Raw genomic sequence first — 19795 nt, 5'->3', positions numbered from 1 at the left:
AATTTAATACAACTAGTATGGCTGAAAACAGTGATAGTGTTTTAACAAATAGTGAAAACGGTTCTAATTCACCCAAATCCGGCCACCAGTGTGAACAAGGGAAACCCGCAACGGAAAATGGTAAGTACATTTCACATAACCTAATCTATAAGCTTGACAGATGTTTATTTGTTGCATTTTCTATCCTCTTATTAATGTTCATGTAAGGGTTTGTGCTGGCAAAGTGGCATTTTCAATTGAAACCAGAGTGATATTTTTTGTTTGTATGATTTTGCAAAGTAATTTTTGTTACGTCTGCACGAAAAGGAGGGTTAGGCAGTTACTGGCTTATGATTCATCTATGCTTGATAATATTGTTCATTGGCAAAGAATACACATTTAGTTAATATTTTGTATATGAACAGGCAACGTTTGTTCAACAAACAGATTTAAACATCGACAATTGCCTTGTTTTAAAGGTTTGTACTTCTGTGGCTACTTCCCAACAGACTGTTTACATACACAGTATACAAGGTTTATCGAATAAGAATATATGCCGATTGTTTAAACTTTAAATGAAAAGAACGTAGAAAGTTGAGTGTTGAAAGTACAATTCTAATTAATAAAACCCTGGAAATATATGCAATAATCCAAGTCATCAGATTGGTCTGCTTCCGGCTCAGGGTTTACGTCTTTTAAACAGAACCCTGCACCTCAACTCTTTTTTTTACTTTACCTACGCGTGACATTCTAAAAATGTACAGGTACATACGAAAAATTTGGGCTCGTTATGATCATGATATTATGAATAGAAGAATAGATGAAAGAAGGTAGGATATTCATCGGTCGAAAATTCGATTTTCGTGCGCACATGTCTTCACTGGTGCTCACTTTCGTAAAGTGAACAGCTGATCCCATTTAAAATGCATCTAACCTAGACAGATTTTTATTGATTTTAAAAAGCAATAGTTCAAAAGTGGAAAGTTATATGAGGATATGGTTTGCAGTGTTGTATAGCTCAATGCTTTCAAAATCGCGTTTGGGATCTGATTTGGGCTTATTGCGAAGAAAAATACCCTAAAGACGTCTTTACGAAATCTCTGATTTTCAGCGTTTTAGCTTGCTGTGTTGTCAAAGTGTTATTCGTGAAATCGGGTAGAGCCAAACGAAACAATGAATTAATTGTATCATACAATTAATTTATTGTATCATGAGGTGAATGCGTTTCCGAATTTTGTAGACAAAAAACTGAGCAGTTTGCGTTTGGTAGTTGGAAAGTTGGTAGTGTTGTGATTGTTTGCTACTTTTAAGTGTCGGTTGAGAAATATAAAAAAATGTGGTGTGCAGTTTACGGTTGCATATAGTACACAATACATATAGTAATACGAGAGCTAGCTAAATATCTGGAAATAAAGTTTCATAGATTTCCAAAAGACAGTATTTTAAGCAAGCTATGGGAGAATGCTTGTTGTCGTGCAAAGACAATTAATGTTGCCTCCGCTAGAATATGCTCTCAGCATTTCAAAAATGATGATTATGAGAGAAATTTTCAATTCGAACTTTTGGGGTATTGCTAAAAGCAAACGCAATATTTTATTGCACATCGAGCAACTCTGCTAATCTACGAAATAAATCTTTGTTACTTTTTATTTCCAAGTTTAAAACGTGCTGCAAAGCATTTTGTAATTATAACGAAGATTTATTAAAAAAAATAATTAAATGTGACAAAGACTAAATAAGCTATATTTAATCACATTTAGCAGACAAGTAAAAATCACGACACGCAGTGATTTCCACTGACGTCACGCAAATCGACGCAATATCCTACCTTATATTCATTGTGAGTTATGATATCTTATTTCGCCAACTTAGCATAACGAAATATCTAATTGCAGTTACGATGTAGGTAATTACATGATATTCTTTAGTTTCACTGATAGCATGTAAATACCTCAGCATTTAATGAAGATACAGGGTGTCCCGAAATTGGGTGGCCAAACTGAAACAGTGAAATCTCTAAAAAGCTCTCAAAAATAATATTAATTTTTCTAACGAACATATATCGAAAAATGCCCCCTAAGGGAGCTACTTCTTGAAGAGGAGCCCAGTAGTATTGTTTCCTCCGCACCAGCTGAGGGTCTCGAGGGGTGTGCCGTCCCCTCTTCTGGTTATGGTCTACCCCGGTTATTTTATTTCGCCGGTACCCTCAATGTGTGCTTTCTTGTTCGCCAGAGAGTAAGCGTATCCCGGATTTTTCGAGATTTAGTTAATGTAAATCCTGTAAAAATGCCCTTCTGGTATTATGTTCTATGCGCAAACAGTAATCGTAGTCTTAGACCTGGCGATTTTTCTCATATATCGACTTAATATGTTGTTATAGTTATAGTATATATATTGTTATAGGAATTTGCATGCGCCTCTAGAGATAAAATGTAGTTTGTCTATTGTTTAACATAGCGGTTTGCTTTGTGTCTCATATTTATTTTCTTAGTTAGTTTCGAATGATTTTTTTAGTTAAAACCATTTATTGTGATTTAAAATCTAGATATTGTAGTTTGCCAAAATATTGCTCGGTTGTATTTGATCATTTATTCATTTTCAATGGAATAATGATAATAGATTTATCTCATGATCATCTGCATTAGATGTATTTTGGAGTTTATGTTTTATTTTTTTGCATGAAAAAGTATGTCTGTAAATTACATTTTCTTGGTAGTTTGGTGGATGGTTATTCTTGCAGATAAAGCTTCAACAGTAAATTGTTGGTCTTTCCGTTGATTGTCAGCTAATTTCCGGGTCATTTTGCTCATGGACGGAAATGACAATTTTCTAGTGCTCTAATATCATTGGCTGCTTGAACATTATACAACTATTTTCTATTTTGATGTCATGCAAGGTTTTCTGTGGTTTGCTTTATATTACATTTGATATAATTTATTGTGTTCTCATTAGTTTTGAGATTAATGTACCTAAGTGTTTGTTTTGTTTGAGGTAGAAAATACAGGGTGATTCAAAATTGGCGTCATTCCTCTGGAGGTGTTGTCTGGCGGTGTTTTAGGAGTACAGAAAAAATAGTCAAAAAAGTTAATTGTTATTAAAAACTGAGAAATTTGCAAAAACTATATGACAAAGACGGCAACAATGTTTTTCAAGGTAATCTGTCTAATTAACATTACGTAAACACATGTTGCTTATGGTAACCATGGAATTATTCAGAAAGTGACAATAAGATAGACAAGGATAAACCGTAAATTCATAAGGAATCGTTGAATTACCGAAGCTGTTGCGAAACTCATAACCTCGAATTATTAATTTGTTTATAAATTACAAAAACATACATTTGAGTCTGTAGCTCCAAACGAGTGCCTATGTAATCACCTTATTACGCACTCTTTTCGAACAGCTTCTCGTGTTCGGTTAATCCATTACGTGATCCATTACGTGGTAGTAATCCATTACGTGATCCATAATGTGATCTTACATACGTGGTAGGAATGTAGCCGGTATTTATTTGGTGCCTGGAAAAGTGTCAGTGGTTGTGCCATGCTCTGAGTGCCCCTGAAAAGCTCTTCTGCAATTATCTCCAATACTTGTTCCTCTGTGTCTGGAACCCGAACATCTATTGTCGTCCACTATCTTCCTGGAACCACTCTCCTCGCCCTTGTTGGAGTGAGTTCTTTCAGCTTTTGCTATGTTACTGTAGCATTTCCCCTGAACTAATTGCATATCCGCAAATTCGTGAAAGGAAATTCAAAGAGAGTCACAGGTTGACAAATTATTGTTATTGTTGACAATGGCTATCCACCTATAACTATCTGTTAATAACAAAAACATCATTGCCGCTGTGACTTTTCATCAAAAAATTGTAGAAGAGAACTTTTTTAAAATAAAAATTCTTTGTAATTTGGAGCAAAGAACGTAATTTTTCTATTTGAATGCTTAAGTATTCCAATATGCTACCAATTCAGCATGGGACACTTTCAAAATAATGCATAATAACAAAGTTGAAATTAGATTTTCAATTGTTAATATCTTCTAGAGATTACCGAAAAAAATGTTTGAAAATATTTTTCTCGTACCTTCCAAGTGAGCCCCCAATTATATTATTATATTACCCCTTTAAAGGAGTGACGACAAGTTTGAATCACCTTGAACACCTATACGCTGTTTCTTATTCAGAGTAAATGTATAAATAAATAAACGTACAGGGTGATTCGCAACCTTATGCACACAGAGCAGGGGCGTGTAGAGGACCTCTAAACAAGTCGAGTTTCCATTTAAGTTATTTCTCTCAGGCCCATAGTTCACGAGATTCCCGGAGATTACGAGGGTGTTAAAGTTAAAAAAAATATTGGTATTTTCTCTTTAACTCCTACAGTTTATGTTTTTCGTCAGCATTAAAAATATCTTTGTTCTCATAACTGTCTCGAATGGTGGACCATACATTATGCAACCAATCATTGACCACATTCATGTTCACACCGGCAGACTCTCCAACAATTTTTCCGCTACTGATATGATACCTCTTCTTGAAACGCTCTACCCAACTTCCAGAACCAACAAACTCTTTGTTTTTGATTTTACTCCCCATTTCACTAGCCGTTTCTTGCAAAACACTGCCACTTGTGTGAACGCTTTCTTGTCTTTTTTGAGTAAACCACTTAATAAGTCCCTTGTCAACCTCTTCATGTGCAGATAATTTTAACTTCTTACATCTAACATTTGTTTTGTCATACGCTGATAAAATGTTTTGTCTGCTTTCCATATTGTTGCAACAGTAGACTTTCCAAGTGCTAATTCCTTGCAAATGTCACTCTGCTTTACTCCACTTTTTATTTTGTTAATAATCTCGTACTTTCCATTTAGTGAAAAAGCTTTGCGTTTTTGTTTTTCCATTCTAACACGATTTACTTACATAACGCGGCAAAAAACAACAAGTCACTGCCTGTTTCTCGCTCTCACTAATATAAACAACTCCGCACGATTCGTGTTACTGAGCGTGGAAGTTCGTTATAAACGGAAAGTGAATATACAACTATCCTAAAAAGTGATCGTTATATCCGGAAGTTTGTTATAAACGGGTTCGTTAAAACCAGTAAAAAAATACGTTGGTCTTTATGGATATATTTAAAAGAAAAAAGTTCGTTTTAACCGAAAGTTTACTATAACCGGGTTCATTATAAGCTGACTTTACTGTATTTTAAATTTTAGTTTACTCAAAAGTTTAGTTTTACATGCACATTAACATGTCCTGTCGGTCTTAATAATCTTAATAAAAAGCAATTTTGATTGGAGTGATAGTAGGCATACTAAATAATTACAATATTCGCTAATCTGTTCAGAACATTCGCTTATAATATTATAAGATAACAGAGTCTATTCCAAAAGCAGAAGTATTCTAATATTCACGTGTATATTTTCTACAAAGGTTCATCCACCAATATGTCAAAGCACCGAAAATTCTTTAATGTTTGTAGGATAATTTTGTACATGTGAGGACAGAAGCTTGGAAAAATGCTTCGTATTTACCTTAACAATTTAATAAAAATATAGGATGTTCCATAAATCTACTCACAAAAGTTTAGTGTCTTCATTTTTCGGGTTTTGATTCATTAACATATACCTATTAACGAATTTATTTTCCGATACGGGGTTACTGCATGGCATGTATTTTTGGTTCGGATTTGGTTTGCATTGGCAAGTATTGAAGGTACGACAAAACTTTTTTATAGTGTTAGTTTGTTAACCGATATATGATCAATTGAAAGATAGTTTTTCTTTATTGATAGAAAATCCATCTTTCAGAACTTTTTTACTTATCATAGATAAACTAAGGGGTACTGTTACAAGTGCACATGTGAATGTCATTAACTGAGGGAACTGTCAGTGTTAGAAAGTTTAGGTAGACCGAGAGATAAAATAAAAAATTTAGTTTCAAAATCCTGTATCTTGAAAAGTCGGCGTTTGTGTGTATATGTTTATGAAGCAAAACTGGATATTTTGATGTCCTCTACCAGCTCTAAAAGTTTATTGTTATATGAATCATCTTGTTTACAATAAAGTGTCTGATACTTAGCGTTTTACCATAATTTTTTAACTTTCTTATATACGACCTTAATACATTTGAGATAAGTTTCAGTTTCTTTACCGATATCGAATAATTGGTCTGGGTAATGATGAAGAAAAAGAGAAAACTTTTTTAGCTACCTAGCTTTCAACAATTTATTGTCGCCTTCCACGGGGTACCAATTGTTTGAGTTAATAGTTAATACCTTTTGATGATTCTCTCAACATCAATATACTACGTACTTACTATTTCATTGCTAAATTCATTGCAATCTTATCGCGTGTCGTTCTTACAACTATCGTAAATCTGTCAATTAAACTCTGTCAAATAAAATAGTAACTCTGGTTGGACGCATAATATGTCAAAAATAATATAAACTCACATTGTAGAGGTGTGTTAAAAAGTGAGTAAAAGGGTTATTTTTCTGGAGGAACAGTTCACAACGTTGCAGTTTCACTTTGGTATTCGGTTCCAAAGTTCGGTTCCAAAAGGAACATATTAATTTTTAAATTTTTTATTAAAAATTCGCAATTATGATGATGGTAGAAATAGTGATGATAAATAATGATTTATGTTTATTAAAAAAGTAATTCTTAGCATTGGTAAATTAAAAACAATATATTCTAAAGACAGAAACAAAACAGGGGTAATAAGTTACTACTGAAAGGAAAAAACTGATAAAGTAAAATCGAATGGTTTATATAAATTATTCGCTTTGCATGCGAAAATGTCTAAAAAGTTAATTTTCATTTAAAAATTAATTTAACATTTAAGGATAATTTTTGCGTATGATTTTTACTAAGTGTAGATCTTAGCTGGTTTATAAAAGCACCCGCTTTGTAAAATTATCTCTCGCATGTAACAGAAGTCCTTATATTCCTGTGTTTTTTGTTATGAAACAAGTTTGTCAAAATATTGAAAATTTTTAAAATCTACTTGTCTATCTTTTAACTGAACTTCCTCTGATTGATGGGGCACCATAGTTTTTGTAATATTATTTGAATTATTTACGCGTGTTATTAAGTCAACAATAACATTAAATAATCCACCTTAACAGTAATACGTATAGGCTAAAAATGCTGAATTATATCATCACCGAAACTAAACAATATTTGGAGAACTGAACAGTAATTCTTATAGACGAAGACTACTAGAACTCGACGGTATCGCATCGGTTATGTGCAAAGATATTAATAAATAAACCAAGCTAGTCATTCATAAATCCCGGTTTGTTTGTTACCAACATTGAATTCTATCGATCGGCAATTAATCAATGAAAAGTAGGTGGTAGGGATAAACGTAGGTACCGATGTATATTTTTACAAACAGTAGAATTAATCCAAGCACACGCTCGCCTGGCTGCTACGGGCCCTACCAGTGCGCCTTGTAAACATTTTCCTTTACTATAAATCCGTATTCCCACCATTAACGGTGTTGTCATGATGATTGTTTTCTTGTAATTACCACCTTAAATGGTTATGAATTTTTTAATTTAGAATTTGATTTTGACAACATTTGAACAACTTATAACATAGTACCTAATATGTACCCATAATAATAATAATAATAGTACCCATATGTTTTATTGTACAAATTTATCTTCCGCAATTAAAAAGTTATTTTTGTCAATGTAAAATAATCAATAAATAATCAAATCAAAAATAATAAATCAATGTTTAAACTAGATTTTCTTCCTGTTATTCAACGATTCTAACTGTTGAACCTACTATTCTAATCATATGTATTACAAGGAGACCCAATACAATCGTTTTTGTGTAAACACTAACCTGAAAACCAATACCTGAATGCACGCACGTTTAATTGTCTCTACAACTTTGAAACGCGATTATACAGAAACCTCTGGACAAAAAGCCACAAAGTAGAAACTAATGTAAAGAGAATTGAACGCCCTTTAAAACTATGTGCCACTTGACCCCCCTTTCTATTTAAGATTCTCAGGGTGACATCTTACCCTTCCTAAGGGGTTGAAACGAGGAGGCTAAAAGTATTATATTAAAGTGTCCCCCTTACAAATAAAATTTACGGGCTTTCTGATTTTCATATTTTTAACTGCAAGAAAGATATTAATGGTGGAACGTTTTCAAATTGACACCCAGTATATACTGTGAATCACTGTTGATCCCATCGAAAAACGTAAACAAACAAACTGAGATTCTGTGTTGGTGCGAACGCCTTTTTCGAGTTTATGAAACGGTTCCAAAAAAACCGGTAAAATTGACAAGGTGAAACTGCCGTTACAGGTTGCACGTCTGACACACTGTTATTTTAGCGGTTACGTTAAATACTGACCATCCCTATTACATTGACCTGAAACGAGTACAAACACTGATATAATGGGGTAATGCAAATATTTTTTTTCGAAAAAAAAGTGGCAGGCAAGGACCAGGTGGAAAATGTTCTTGATGTTCCAACTTTTAGAAAAAATAATATTTAAACACGAAAACACTGGAAATGGCGAAATTGGGATGTGATTTAGTTGTTGAAAACGTTTTTTTGCGTTTTGCGGCGAAAAGTCACCTCCTAGCGGAAAACGTTCCATGCCAAAGTTGTAGATATTAAAAAGACTAAAACTTTTATATTTAATACTTATTCACATAACCTGAAATTAACCGTCAAAATTGCGAAAACCCGATTTTCCAGTATTTTTTTTTTCTCGTGAATAAATGTTAATTACTTGTAATATAATAATTAAAATTTACACGAAAATTTGTAAAAGTATGTCTTTTTTGGTGCTGAATAAGCATGATTTTTTCGTAGTTCAGAATGCGACTAGTTTTAGAGGTATGTACTTAAAAAAACCCTTATTTTCCACGAACAATTGTCTTGACTTTTTTTGTATTTCGAAAGTATATTAGTGGAAATTTTATTAGTTGTAGTTTCTACTTTAAAATGGTCTATGCGACTTGGTGGTATATTTATCGTTCTAAACTCTAGATTCGCGAGTTAAACTACCGATGGGGCGCTGCCAATCGTAAACATTAATCGCCAGTTGATAACTGTAAAAATCATGAATACCTTGCTGACATATTTTAGCCTTTGTTTTGAAATCTATAACATAAAACAATACTTACATACTTTTTGATATGTTTCTATTTGTTTAAAGGTTTGCAAAAGCTGAATAAAACTAAACAAAACAAGTCACAATGACATAATCAAATAATGACTAGTAGACTAGACGTAATCAAAATAAGTGTCAAATTTGACTAGTTAAAGTGTAGTTATAATTTAGCTGGCAGTGGGCGTTTTGACTTTTGAACTCGCGAAACAGTCCGTAAAACACAGAATAAGGCGGCGCACCCATGAGGATGAGGCGAGTAAGGAGGAGGAGAAGGAACACATTCCTTTCAAAAGGGTTGTCTATAGATTTCAAACCTGATAGTGGAACATTTTATTAGTTATTAAGCAAGGCTATGTCGTCTACGTTTATTTTATAAAATGTGATGTATTAATAGAAATTAAAATAAAAACTAGATTGAACAATTTAAAAGCTGAAATTGTGTTCTTTTTTATTGTTGGTAATATGTACTATTTTGATTTATGTATTCTAATATAATGCTGAAACAATTTACCATCATATAATCAGCTCACGCCAGTTCGATGTAAGTAAAAGACGGGGCTTCCATTATTGGAACTTTTAACATTACCGAACTGCTCCTAAAACAGATTATTTATAATGCATGCTTTAATTTAATTTGAATCAGGTAGCTTGTTATGTCAAAGTATGCAATTACTACAGATTAGAGTAGTAGACAGAGTAGAATTAGAAAAGTCATAAAATTTTCGACATCATCAGGGCCGTCAAAGGTTGATGTACTCTGATGTAAGTAGGTATAGAAACGCTCTAAAAAATACGTAGGCGAAATAAAGTGCAGGTTTTAGGAGTGTTGTTCTGGGGCTAAATACAGCATGGTGGTGTCTGATATTAGTAGGGAGTTGTGTATATTTTCCTGACTGTATTTCAACCTAATTCAAAAGAAATTGTTAACAATATTTCAAATAAAAAAACAGAAGAGTTTTTTTATTCTTTCGCTCGATATTGGACGAAGTAAAGATTTTTCAATGGCTTGCCAAATGTGAAGACAAACTGATGAGGGTGGAGAAAAACACCGAAACGTTTTTATAACATTTTAAATGGTAAACAATAAAATTGACTGGAATCCAGGAATTTCTTTTCAATTAGTAGGGAGGTAGTAGGATTTGTTCTTGATCGATGTGAGAAAAGCCAGTTCTTATGCTTTGTTTTGTCTCGTAGGAATAGTCCATTTGACCCAAAGGAACTTCAGTTCCTCGTAAAATATCGTACAAATATCGAATAAAAGTAAAAGTCTCAAGTATGTTCTTATTTAATATGTAACCCGGGTTTCGATCTTAGACTTATCAGATGTTAGAGATCCATACAAAACAATAGCACTAATTTAATTCATATTATGATCAAAAGTAAAACAAAACTGAACTGATGTTCACAAGACCTGATACGTACTAGCATTGGCGAAATAAAAAAATACAATAACTGGTGTAAGATGTCAATATATTTTTTTGGTCGTGGTTGCTACCCATTTATTAGCCCCTGGTCCCTCATTTTCGGCACCAGAAAAGAACAGATGGTGACCAAGACAAGGATGCATGGCATACGAAGGTGAATACATTAAGAAAAAGTTGCGCAATCAGGGGGACGGGCATCACTTTGAGTTGTAATCAATTTTTTGACTACTCTATGGAATTGTGCATATGCTACTGATTTATTCCTTTCTGTTCCTTCTCGTAGCGTCACAACCCTTGGTGGGTCTTAGCTGCATCTACGACTCGTCTTCATCTATCCCCGTCAACGCAACCTTCTTGCAGTCCCATAGTCCCAAAATTTTTACATCTCCTCCGATATTGTTCTTTCATCTGAGCCTTGGTCTAAAGGTCTCGTTGCCACTTGGTATCACTTCCATATCCTCTTGATAAGACGTTCATTCGGCGATCTCTGTACGTGTCCGGCCCATCTGAGTCTTTGTGCTTTCGTTTACTAAACTCGGTCTTTTCTACTTGGTTCTTGAGCTCATTCGTTCTTATTCGATGCCGAACAGCCCATGCAAGGCGAAAATACATTTATTGCCCTTTTGACTTCTTGCTTTTATTTTGCTGCTGATATCGTTATCCGAGGTTATAACTGCTCCCAGGTACTGAAATTGGTTTACGAATCGAATTCGAAATTGTAGGTGTCCATGGTTACGTTTCGTCCCATTCTGTATCTTCTTGCTCTGCGTCTGGTATGCATATGGTCTTGTCCTCGTGAATAGTGAGTCCTACCTTCTTGGTCTCTTTCTCTGTTCATGAACATTTTTTTTTGTTTTAATCGTACTGCTTCCTACAGTATGAAAGTCGTCGGGATATGCCAAGGTCATTTCTGGACCCTTATTTGTAAATTTTTTTAGAGTAATATTCGTCTCTTTGATATCTATATTAAATAGCAAGGCATTGTTGATGGGAAATGTTTCAGCGGTGTTCCCTCCTATCCTGAGAGTTTTCTACGCATATCTTGGTTAACTTAATGATTTCTTTTGTACCCTTATGCCTTCCAACGCTTGCCAGAGACTTTCCCTGGTGATGCTATCCTATGCCTGGCGGAAATCTACAAACAGTTGGTGGACCTCTCTGTTCAACTCCCAGCTTTTCTGTAGGAGCTGTCGAATGGTCAATTTAATTGATTGATCTGTTGCGGAGCTCTTGGATCGGAATCCGCACTGGTAGTCATCTAAGTTGTCTTCTGCACGTTGTATGTTATGTTCAGCAGGGTTTTTTCCCTATAGTTTTTACAAGCCCTTCGGTCTCCTTTCTTATGGATGGGGATGATGACAATCTCATTTCACTCCTTTGGTAGTGTTTCAGTTTTCCATATGTTTTTCAGTAGCTCTAGTATGGCAATATATAGATGTTCTCCTCCATATTTTATGCGCTCCTTCGTGATGGAGTTCTCACCCGGGGCCTTGTTATTCTTTAATTGGTTTATTGCCCTTTTAATCTCCTAGGGTGGGTTCTAGTACATACTCCTCCGCTCTTATGGTATACCTTCCTACTTCTTGCATTACCTCTTTTATGTCAGTTATGTGCTGTATCATAAATGCTATTTTTAACGGCCACACGTTATGGCATCTTAACAGTTCAGGATAACATTTTCGATAACGCAGCAACACAACCGAGGTGTGCTCTATCTCCGAGTTAACGTATGCGTTTCCGACCCAGTTATCCATCAAACGTTAAAATGGAAAAAAATATTGGATGCATAAAGTGAGATTCCCTTATACGAATAGTCTATTAGTTAGAGAGAGAGAGTGTTAACATCAAACCATCGAAGGTTCTAAAACATATGCACCACCGCCACATGTGCACGTGTTGACTATTTGGGCCACCTACTTCCATACTTGTCTTTGCCTATGATTTGCATTCACTTTCAATTTCGTTCGTTATTGTTCTTGACCTATCATCTCAAACACTTTCAATGGAGCACGTACAGAAGAGGCAAAAAAACAACCCACGAACAATTTGAAAATTTAGTAGATTTTGTGGAGGAAAATAAAGTTTATTTTCAAGACCATTTTTCAATTGTTCTAATAAAGCTAACCTTATAAGACCACCGAAAGGCATATTTTTCTTTTAAATTAAAAACAAATTATAGCTAAAAGACAAAACTACGCTCTGATTAAACACAATTGTTTTATTTATTCCCCGAAGTTAACTTCGAGGGATGCACGTTAAGTTCGAAAGCGGCATGTGATTTGATGCTGTTATTCTGAAGCGCTATTTCTTCATATAACGTTCGTCGATAGCGTGAGCCTGTTATAATATAAAGGTTTTACTGATACAACATACCAGTTGGAGCCACATAACGTGTTTGACGGATAACATGCACGTTAAAGTTAACGTGAGTGATACAGCACAGGGCTGATTGTTTGCAACTTTTTCAGATGTTGGTCTTTGGTATGGAATTATCCTTTTATATTTTTTACTTGTTTGAAAACGTTTCGGCTGTTTGTTGATCCTGCCTCCCTTTCTGAAATCCAGGTTTTAAGCGTGTCTTTTTTCCTTCTTATCTTTTGTCTCAGCTCTGAGGACGTTGAATCTTTGGATGTTCCTATCACTTGCACACTGCAGAATTTGTATTATGAGTTTGTTTTTGGTGTCTAGGGCTGTTTTTATTCTTCCTTATACACGCGTTTTCTTCTTCTGTTGGTTGTGTGTTCACCTAGGACTATTTCTGCAGCGTTAATTAATGTTGTTCTGATCTGTTTCCAGTGGTCCTCTACATCCGCCGCCTCTTGTGTGACATTTTTTTCTAGTTGTGTTTCTTCTTCCGTTTGGTATTAGTGTTTGCATGTTTCATCCTGGTTTAGTTAGTCTGCATTCCACCTTTTTGGTGATGATATTTCTTTTCTTGTTAGGGTTCGTTTGATCCTTGATCGTACCTTAACCCGTACCAAAAAGTGATCCGTTCCTGAATCCGGCCCTCTTTGGCTCTTTACATCTATTATGTTTTTAATGTGTCTCGTGTTTTCCCATCCTTGGACATCCATGCCTCTTTGTGAATTTTTTTGTGCGGGAACATTGTCGAGGTTATTGGTAGCTGCTACGTTGACCAATCGTTGGCCGTTGTCGTTTGATTGCTCATGGAGACTGTCACTTGCAATATGTGCTCCAAACGCTTCTTCTCTTCCAACCTTGGCGTTAATGTGTCCTTAGTGTAAACCCCGTTCCAAATGTTTGTTTCCCATTTCCTGTTCCGCCATTGAATATGGTGTACTTTCCCATGGTTTGAGTGCCTTCATCCGACCACCTTTGTCCTGGAGGGCGATCATATCCATGTTATAGGTCTTCATTTGTTGTATAGTTCTTTTGGCTATATTGTATTATATTATTTGGCTGTATTATACACTTGATCGAAACAAGCTCAGTTCCAAGATTCCCTGTTTCGTTACTTTTGCCTCTACTCTTTTGATCCGTCCCGTTCCGAGGCTCGCCGTTCTGCTTCGTACCTTTGGGTTTTTTACAGGGTAGGGTTGTAGGCCCTACGCTCAGCCCTCCGGGTTTATCCAGGCTTGGAACCCGCAACTACTACTATTACTACTGATTGCCAATAAAAATTTAAAAATTAAAATACGAGGGAACTGACAATAAAATCTCTTACAAAAGCAATAGAAATAAATTATTAGACATGTCAAAGTGAGATTTTACTTGATCGTTATTCCTAACGTATGTATTTATTTCATGGAATTACACAAAGCTGCTCCTCAGAGTTTCAGATAGGACACAAAAACATGAGACAAATAGGTTTCAGAGCATTTTACTCACACTGTATAAAAGTTGTTCTACCTCATGACCTGTAAAGATTTCAAATGTTGCGGAAATTATAAACGTTTCATCAAGTTTGCATCTAGATGAACTGACTTTGCTAATGATCAAGCTCGAATTCTTTGAAAAAATTAAATTGCAGGAAAATTAAAAAATAAAATTGTACGAATTTGTCACATTTTCTGTTGACCTTACAATTTACAATGTAAATATAATAGTCGTGTTTTTAACTGAATAGGAGTATTTAACTGAAAATATACTTTCGTTTCAGTGTTGAGGCCAATTTTAATAGAAGACTACAAATATGAGGAGTCTCCAGAAAGTCTACAACATTTAATGACTTTCTTTGAATCCAGCTACAAATCTCAATCAAAAGTCGATATTTTGGTTGGAATAATTTTTCTTTTAATGGCGGAATATGGCTTCATACCAAGTAACTATACTTCCTCTGAAACTTCATTCGACTTTCATTATAAGCGAATGATGGCACTAAGTAAGAATTTGCCACTTGAAGGACCACGTGGAACCGGCCATTATTGTATAAAGATGATACTGCCCAACCTAGAACAGTTTGGAGTAAAACTAGTAATGGTGTGTGTTTCTGATGATTTAATTGTAAACTGTTTTGTTAAAGGAGTAGAGCCAGGGCATTTTAACGTCCTTCTGGACCCATTAACATATTTTACTTCTTCAAATGTCAACTTAAAACAAGTAAAATTTCAACATCTGGATCATTTGTCCAGGCTGATTAAGAGCAACATAGCCTTTCCAACCAAGTTCTACATTCTTAAACAAAATAGGATAGCTTTGCCATGCCTTGAGGATTTGCCACCTGAAGTTATTTTGATAATTATGAGAAACCTTCCGTTGGAAGATTTGTGTCAGTTTGGTAAAACCAACACAAAGTTTGGTGATTTTTTTCGAGACTTGTTTAATAAGTTTGGAAAGAAGATGCAATTATTCTAAAGTAGTATGTAGTCATTGTTTTAACTTAAGGTTGTTCACATGAGTTTAGTTCGATAATGGAGATAAATAAACTGATTAATCCAGAATACTTGATTTTTAATACCAATATCGTTTTTCGACTTTGGATATTATTATTACATTTTTTTCAGATAATGTTACAGCAGCAGACACAACCCTGATACCGGAGGCTACTAGCACAGGTACTACCGGCGTGGTGCTGGATGAAAAGTACTCAAATGGAGATATTGGTGAGTGAAGAGTTTCGGAATATTTAAGTTATTTTCCTTACTCCATAACGTAATCATGTTATATCGAGCATTAAAAGAAAATGAGTGACGGTGCACCCTAAATTTTTGTCCTCTTATTTTTCATCCTGCCCATCCCTGGCGCAGCCAGTGTGCGCTAGACCGCCGTCTGGATTGTGGATAAATTTCGGCAAATATAACCTCACCTGAAAACATATTTACCTATTTATCCAGGCTGTAAGAACATTTTTCTAATTTATTGTTGTGTCTTCACCTCCATTTGAACAACATCTACAACTGGGCATTTTATATTTGCAAGAATTGCCATTTTATTTATTAAACATTAGTGGTGCTTTCCTTTCCGTTTAGTTTTAATAACGCTTCGTCCATTTCATGTTTCTTGAACAAATATCTTTTCCTAAAATCGGTAATTTTGTTTCTATAAGCAATTTCTGAACCACCTTTTTAGGGTAGGTATTAAATAATTTTTCGAAGACCAATTTTTCTAATATCAATCAGAATATGAATTGCTACGCTAAGTAATAATAGCTTCTAAACTGGATCGAAATTACTGGATGCTTACCCATAGCCATAGTGACAGTGAATTTTCCAGATTTAGACAAGGTAAGATTCAGTTTAGTGTTAGTTAGTTATACTTGTTGTCTAATTACATATAGCGTTATTCAAATGTACAGCACAAAATTAATTGTTTTTTATGCACGTTTTTTTCTAAAAATCACCTTTTAGAGATAACATTTGTTCTTTAGTCGCGATCTCTTGATCTCCAGCTGTGCCAAGTTTTTTTTCCTCAAGGCACCTCATATGATAAGAAAGCTCTATGAAAAGATCTTCAAAACCTATATTTGGTTGGAGAAAGAAAACTAAATCTGCTCATTTTGTTCCGATAAAACCCACGTAATTAGCTTTTTCCAAACAAGCAAACAATATTACAATTATTGATTTATAACACTAGATGTGAATAACGTGTGATGAAGGTTTTCATACCTTGGCATTCGACGAAACATTTTATCGTCACGTATCTTAATCAAACTCTTACTCAATAATCACGTTGCTCTTAAAGAAACAAACAAATCTTTTTCATGTGGATCTACTATAATTACTCTTCCCCCATTCTTTACGCACTTAGCTGTTGGCACTCATCTTGTGTTAGTTCTTCTAAGAGTTCTGATGTGTAATGTGTACGCACATTTAGCAATTTGTCGTAATCATTTTTTCAGGTCTCTAGCTAGTACTTCTTTTGTCTGTTGTTGCTATGTTGCCATTGTTCTTTATAATTGTTCCAACTTTGGTTCTAAAACTTCTCTTGATTCTTTTTATGCCTAAAAAAAACGTTTGGTCCTGTTATTCACCCTGTTTTGTTTTATCTTTGATGATCCTATTTTATTGTGCTCTTTTCTTTTTCTATATTGCTGCTCTTGTTCTCGCTCTAGCTTCCCTATATTTCTGCATATTTTGTTCTGTTGGACTGCAGCTCTGTCTTACATATTTGATTAAACCAGTCTCTCTTTTTATTTTTAGTTCTTTGTCCGAGTCTGTCTTGTCTTGCGGTTTGGGTGCTTTGATGTGTGGTTTTTGGGTTCCATATCTCGTTCACATTTTCTAGAGCTGTCTGGTATTCGTTTACCTATTCGACGTCTTTGAAAGCTTCTGTATTAAACCTTAGACTCGGTATTTTTTTTCATATAATAAAGGTTTGCTTTTCTATATTTTTCTTTCTCGGTTAGAAACTGCGGTTCCTTTTCAGCCCCTTGCCAAACCTGTAACTCTCATATTTTCAGTTTCCTCCAGAGATGATTTATTTTTAGGAATTTAACAAGCCTGCAATGATATGTCGATAATGTATTGAAGTGACTGGACTGCATTTCGAACAATTTTAATTTTTGTTGTAATAAATGTATTATAGATTAAATTTGAGATTTTATTGTGTTAGAGTAGCTTCATTTTCACTCAAATGAAGTTTTTTTTTTGAGTCAAAAATTAAACTCTAATATAGCTTCTTCACAAAGAATTAAGAGCTGCATACACTATTCGTTCTCTGTAAAACAATAGTTGTTTTGTTCCTATTTCAGAATGTTTTTAGGACTTTTAGTTGCAAGTGATGATGTTATTTGTTATCCTTAAAATAATTTGTTCTTTAAGTACAAGATATTATTTGTTGTATATCTAAATATGATTTACACTCGATTTAAAATTGTTTCTGCAAGTGACACATAATTCACCATCACCTTATGACCCTGCTATATCACGAAAACCACAAGTGAAATCACATTCACAAGTTAAATTCAAGGTTTAAAAGATCACATTCACCGTTATATCAGTGATTTTAAAATCACGCTTTAACTCATTTCTAATACTTACTTTTTTGGACTAAATGGACTTCTGTAAAATGGATTTGCGCGGCTTTCTTCAAATTAGCGTCGTTTCGTCTTTACGTCTTGTGTTCTTATCCCCCCGTTGCTATGGTAACTTATGACGGGGAGTGGATACATATTAAACTGTGGACTGAAATTAACTTTTTTTATTATTATTAAAACCTAGAAATATTTACATACAAATTTTTAAATAAAAGTTCATTTGTTTTTAATTCGTCTTGAAGAAGAATATACAAGGGTGGTTTGAACCATAGAACATTACCCAGTTCTGACCCGGTGGGATAGCGACCTGAGCGTTTAGTATACGAATCTTAAATTGAAATTATGCGCTTAAACTGAAAAGTAGTTGAGTTTTCTCTTCCCGTAGTTTGGTTTCTATTTTGTTATTAAAGATTTATTAATTGATGTTTGTTTAGCTGAGTATGGCCGGAATTTGTCAACGTAAGAGCGCAGGAATTGAAAATAGTAGGTTTGGCCATAGTAATAAAAGCATGGAAAATACTTCCTTAATTATAAATTAAAATTGCTTACGATAAGCAAGTTTTAAGGGAACATAAATATAGGATTGTAGAAAAAAATAAAGTAAAATAGTTTCCGGGGTAAGGTAAAATGTCAAGTTTAGTTTAGCGGATATTTATTAGGAATTTACATTATTATATTTTCATTACTATAATTTGCCTTTCTATTCCTATTCTATATCTTCTTAGTAGTAAAGTAGAGTCAAGCAAAAAGGATCTATTAAAAACTTACCATTAAATGAAAGAATGTGAGAAGCACTTAAAGCTGTAATGATAAAGCACACCTGAAACTAATTATGGAAAATATGAATTAAATAATAGTTAGGTTGGGATACCGAACACGGTTGCAAATCAATTATTACCGAACACATCCTTTACGTACACCAGACTCGAGAATACAATGTAAATGGCAACGTTGAGAAGAGTGAAGGTGCGTGAGATTCCTAGTGCTGTAGGCATCTCGAATGAACGGGTACATAATATTTTGCATCAACATTTGAGCATGGCAAGTGTCCGTTTCTGTGAGCTTGTGGTTTGGACGAACAACACGGATTCAGATCGGGAAGATCTTGCACAGACGCCCCGTTCGAATCAAGACAAATAGTCGAGAAATCGATTGAATACAACAAGCCAGTGTTTATATGTTTTGTCCATCTAACTAGAGCATTTGACGGTGTCCAGCTGAAAGGCGTCCTGTAGCTCCTTTACAACAGGCAAATCCCACACAATTTTATTAAAATCATAGAGACCATATATACAAGCAATAAAATACAAGCACAAATAGAAGGAGACCAAAGTCCATCACAGAATCAATACCCGCAGGTAGCGGTATTCTGTTCGAAGTGTTCGAGGGCTAAAGGGATACAAAATGGGGGATGCAGAAATCAAAATAGTGTGTTACGCTGACGATGCCGCTCTCATTGCAGAAAGTGAAGATGACTTACAAAGGTTATTACACGTACTCAACCTGACAGCCAAGTCTCTAAATATGGAAATATCACCTACCAAAACAAATTGCTTAACAACATCAAAAACCCCTCTAAGATACAAACTGGACCTTGACGGTAAAGTAATCGAGCAAAAAATGAAATTTAACTACCTTGGCGTGGAACTTTCCGGCTTTGGGGATATTGAGGCCGAGGTGAGAGATCAAACAACAAAATCAATTAGAGTATCTGGCTGCCTGAATACAATATGGTGCAATAAGAGTATGGAAACGGACACTAAATCGAGGATCTACAAAACCGTCGTGAGGCCTGTGATGACATATACTGC

General features: G+C 34.7%; 1 protein-coding gene and 1 long non-coding RNA gene across 10 annotated transcripts in view; one reads left to right on the top strand and one right to left on the bottom strand.

The window, feature by feature from the left end:
• LOC109545055 (phosphatase and actin regulator 4B) overlaps positions 1–19795 on the top strand; it is a gene marked incomplete at its 5' end in the record, with an annotated part of 158726 nt that continues 138931 nt past the window's right edge. For all 8 annotated transcript variants that reach the window (XM_048666988.1, XM_048666987.1, XM_048666982.1 and 5 more), the window contains 2 exon segments: positions 1–120; positions 15514–15612. In XM_048666988.1, the coding sequence (XP_048522945.1) occupies positions 1–120; positions 15514–15612 (219 nt within the window).
• LOC125504658 overlaps positions 15612–19795 on the bottom strand; it is a 5141-nt gene continuing 957 nt past the window's right edge. Inside the window, exons 1-4 of one of the 2 annotated variants that reach the window (XR_007281643.1) lie at positions 18753–19465; positions 17989–18132; positions 16615–17387; positions 15612–16027 (exon numbers count right to left, since the gene is read on the bottom strand). This is a non-coding gene — a long non-coding RNA (uncharacterized LOC125504658). Of the gene's footprint in view, positions 16028–16614; positions 17388–17988; positions 18133–18752; positions 19466–19795 lie in introns of those variants that run through there. The other variant, XR_007281642.1, reaches the window with a different exon arrangement.

This window comes from Dendroctonus ponderosae, unplaced genomic scaffold, assembly GCF_020466585.1.
Source record: "Dendroctonus ponderosae isolate FM_Combo_2020 unplaced genomic scaffold, Dpon_F_20191213v2 Dpon_F_20191213_5, whole genome shotgun sequence".
NCBI lineage: Eukaryota > Metazoa > Arthropoda > Insecta > Coleoptera > Curculionidae > Dendroctonus > Dendroctonus ponderosae.
The sequence above is the reverse complement of the archived record's forward strand: the minus strand, read 5'-3'. Positions and strand labels throughout refer to the sequence as shown.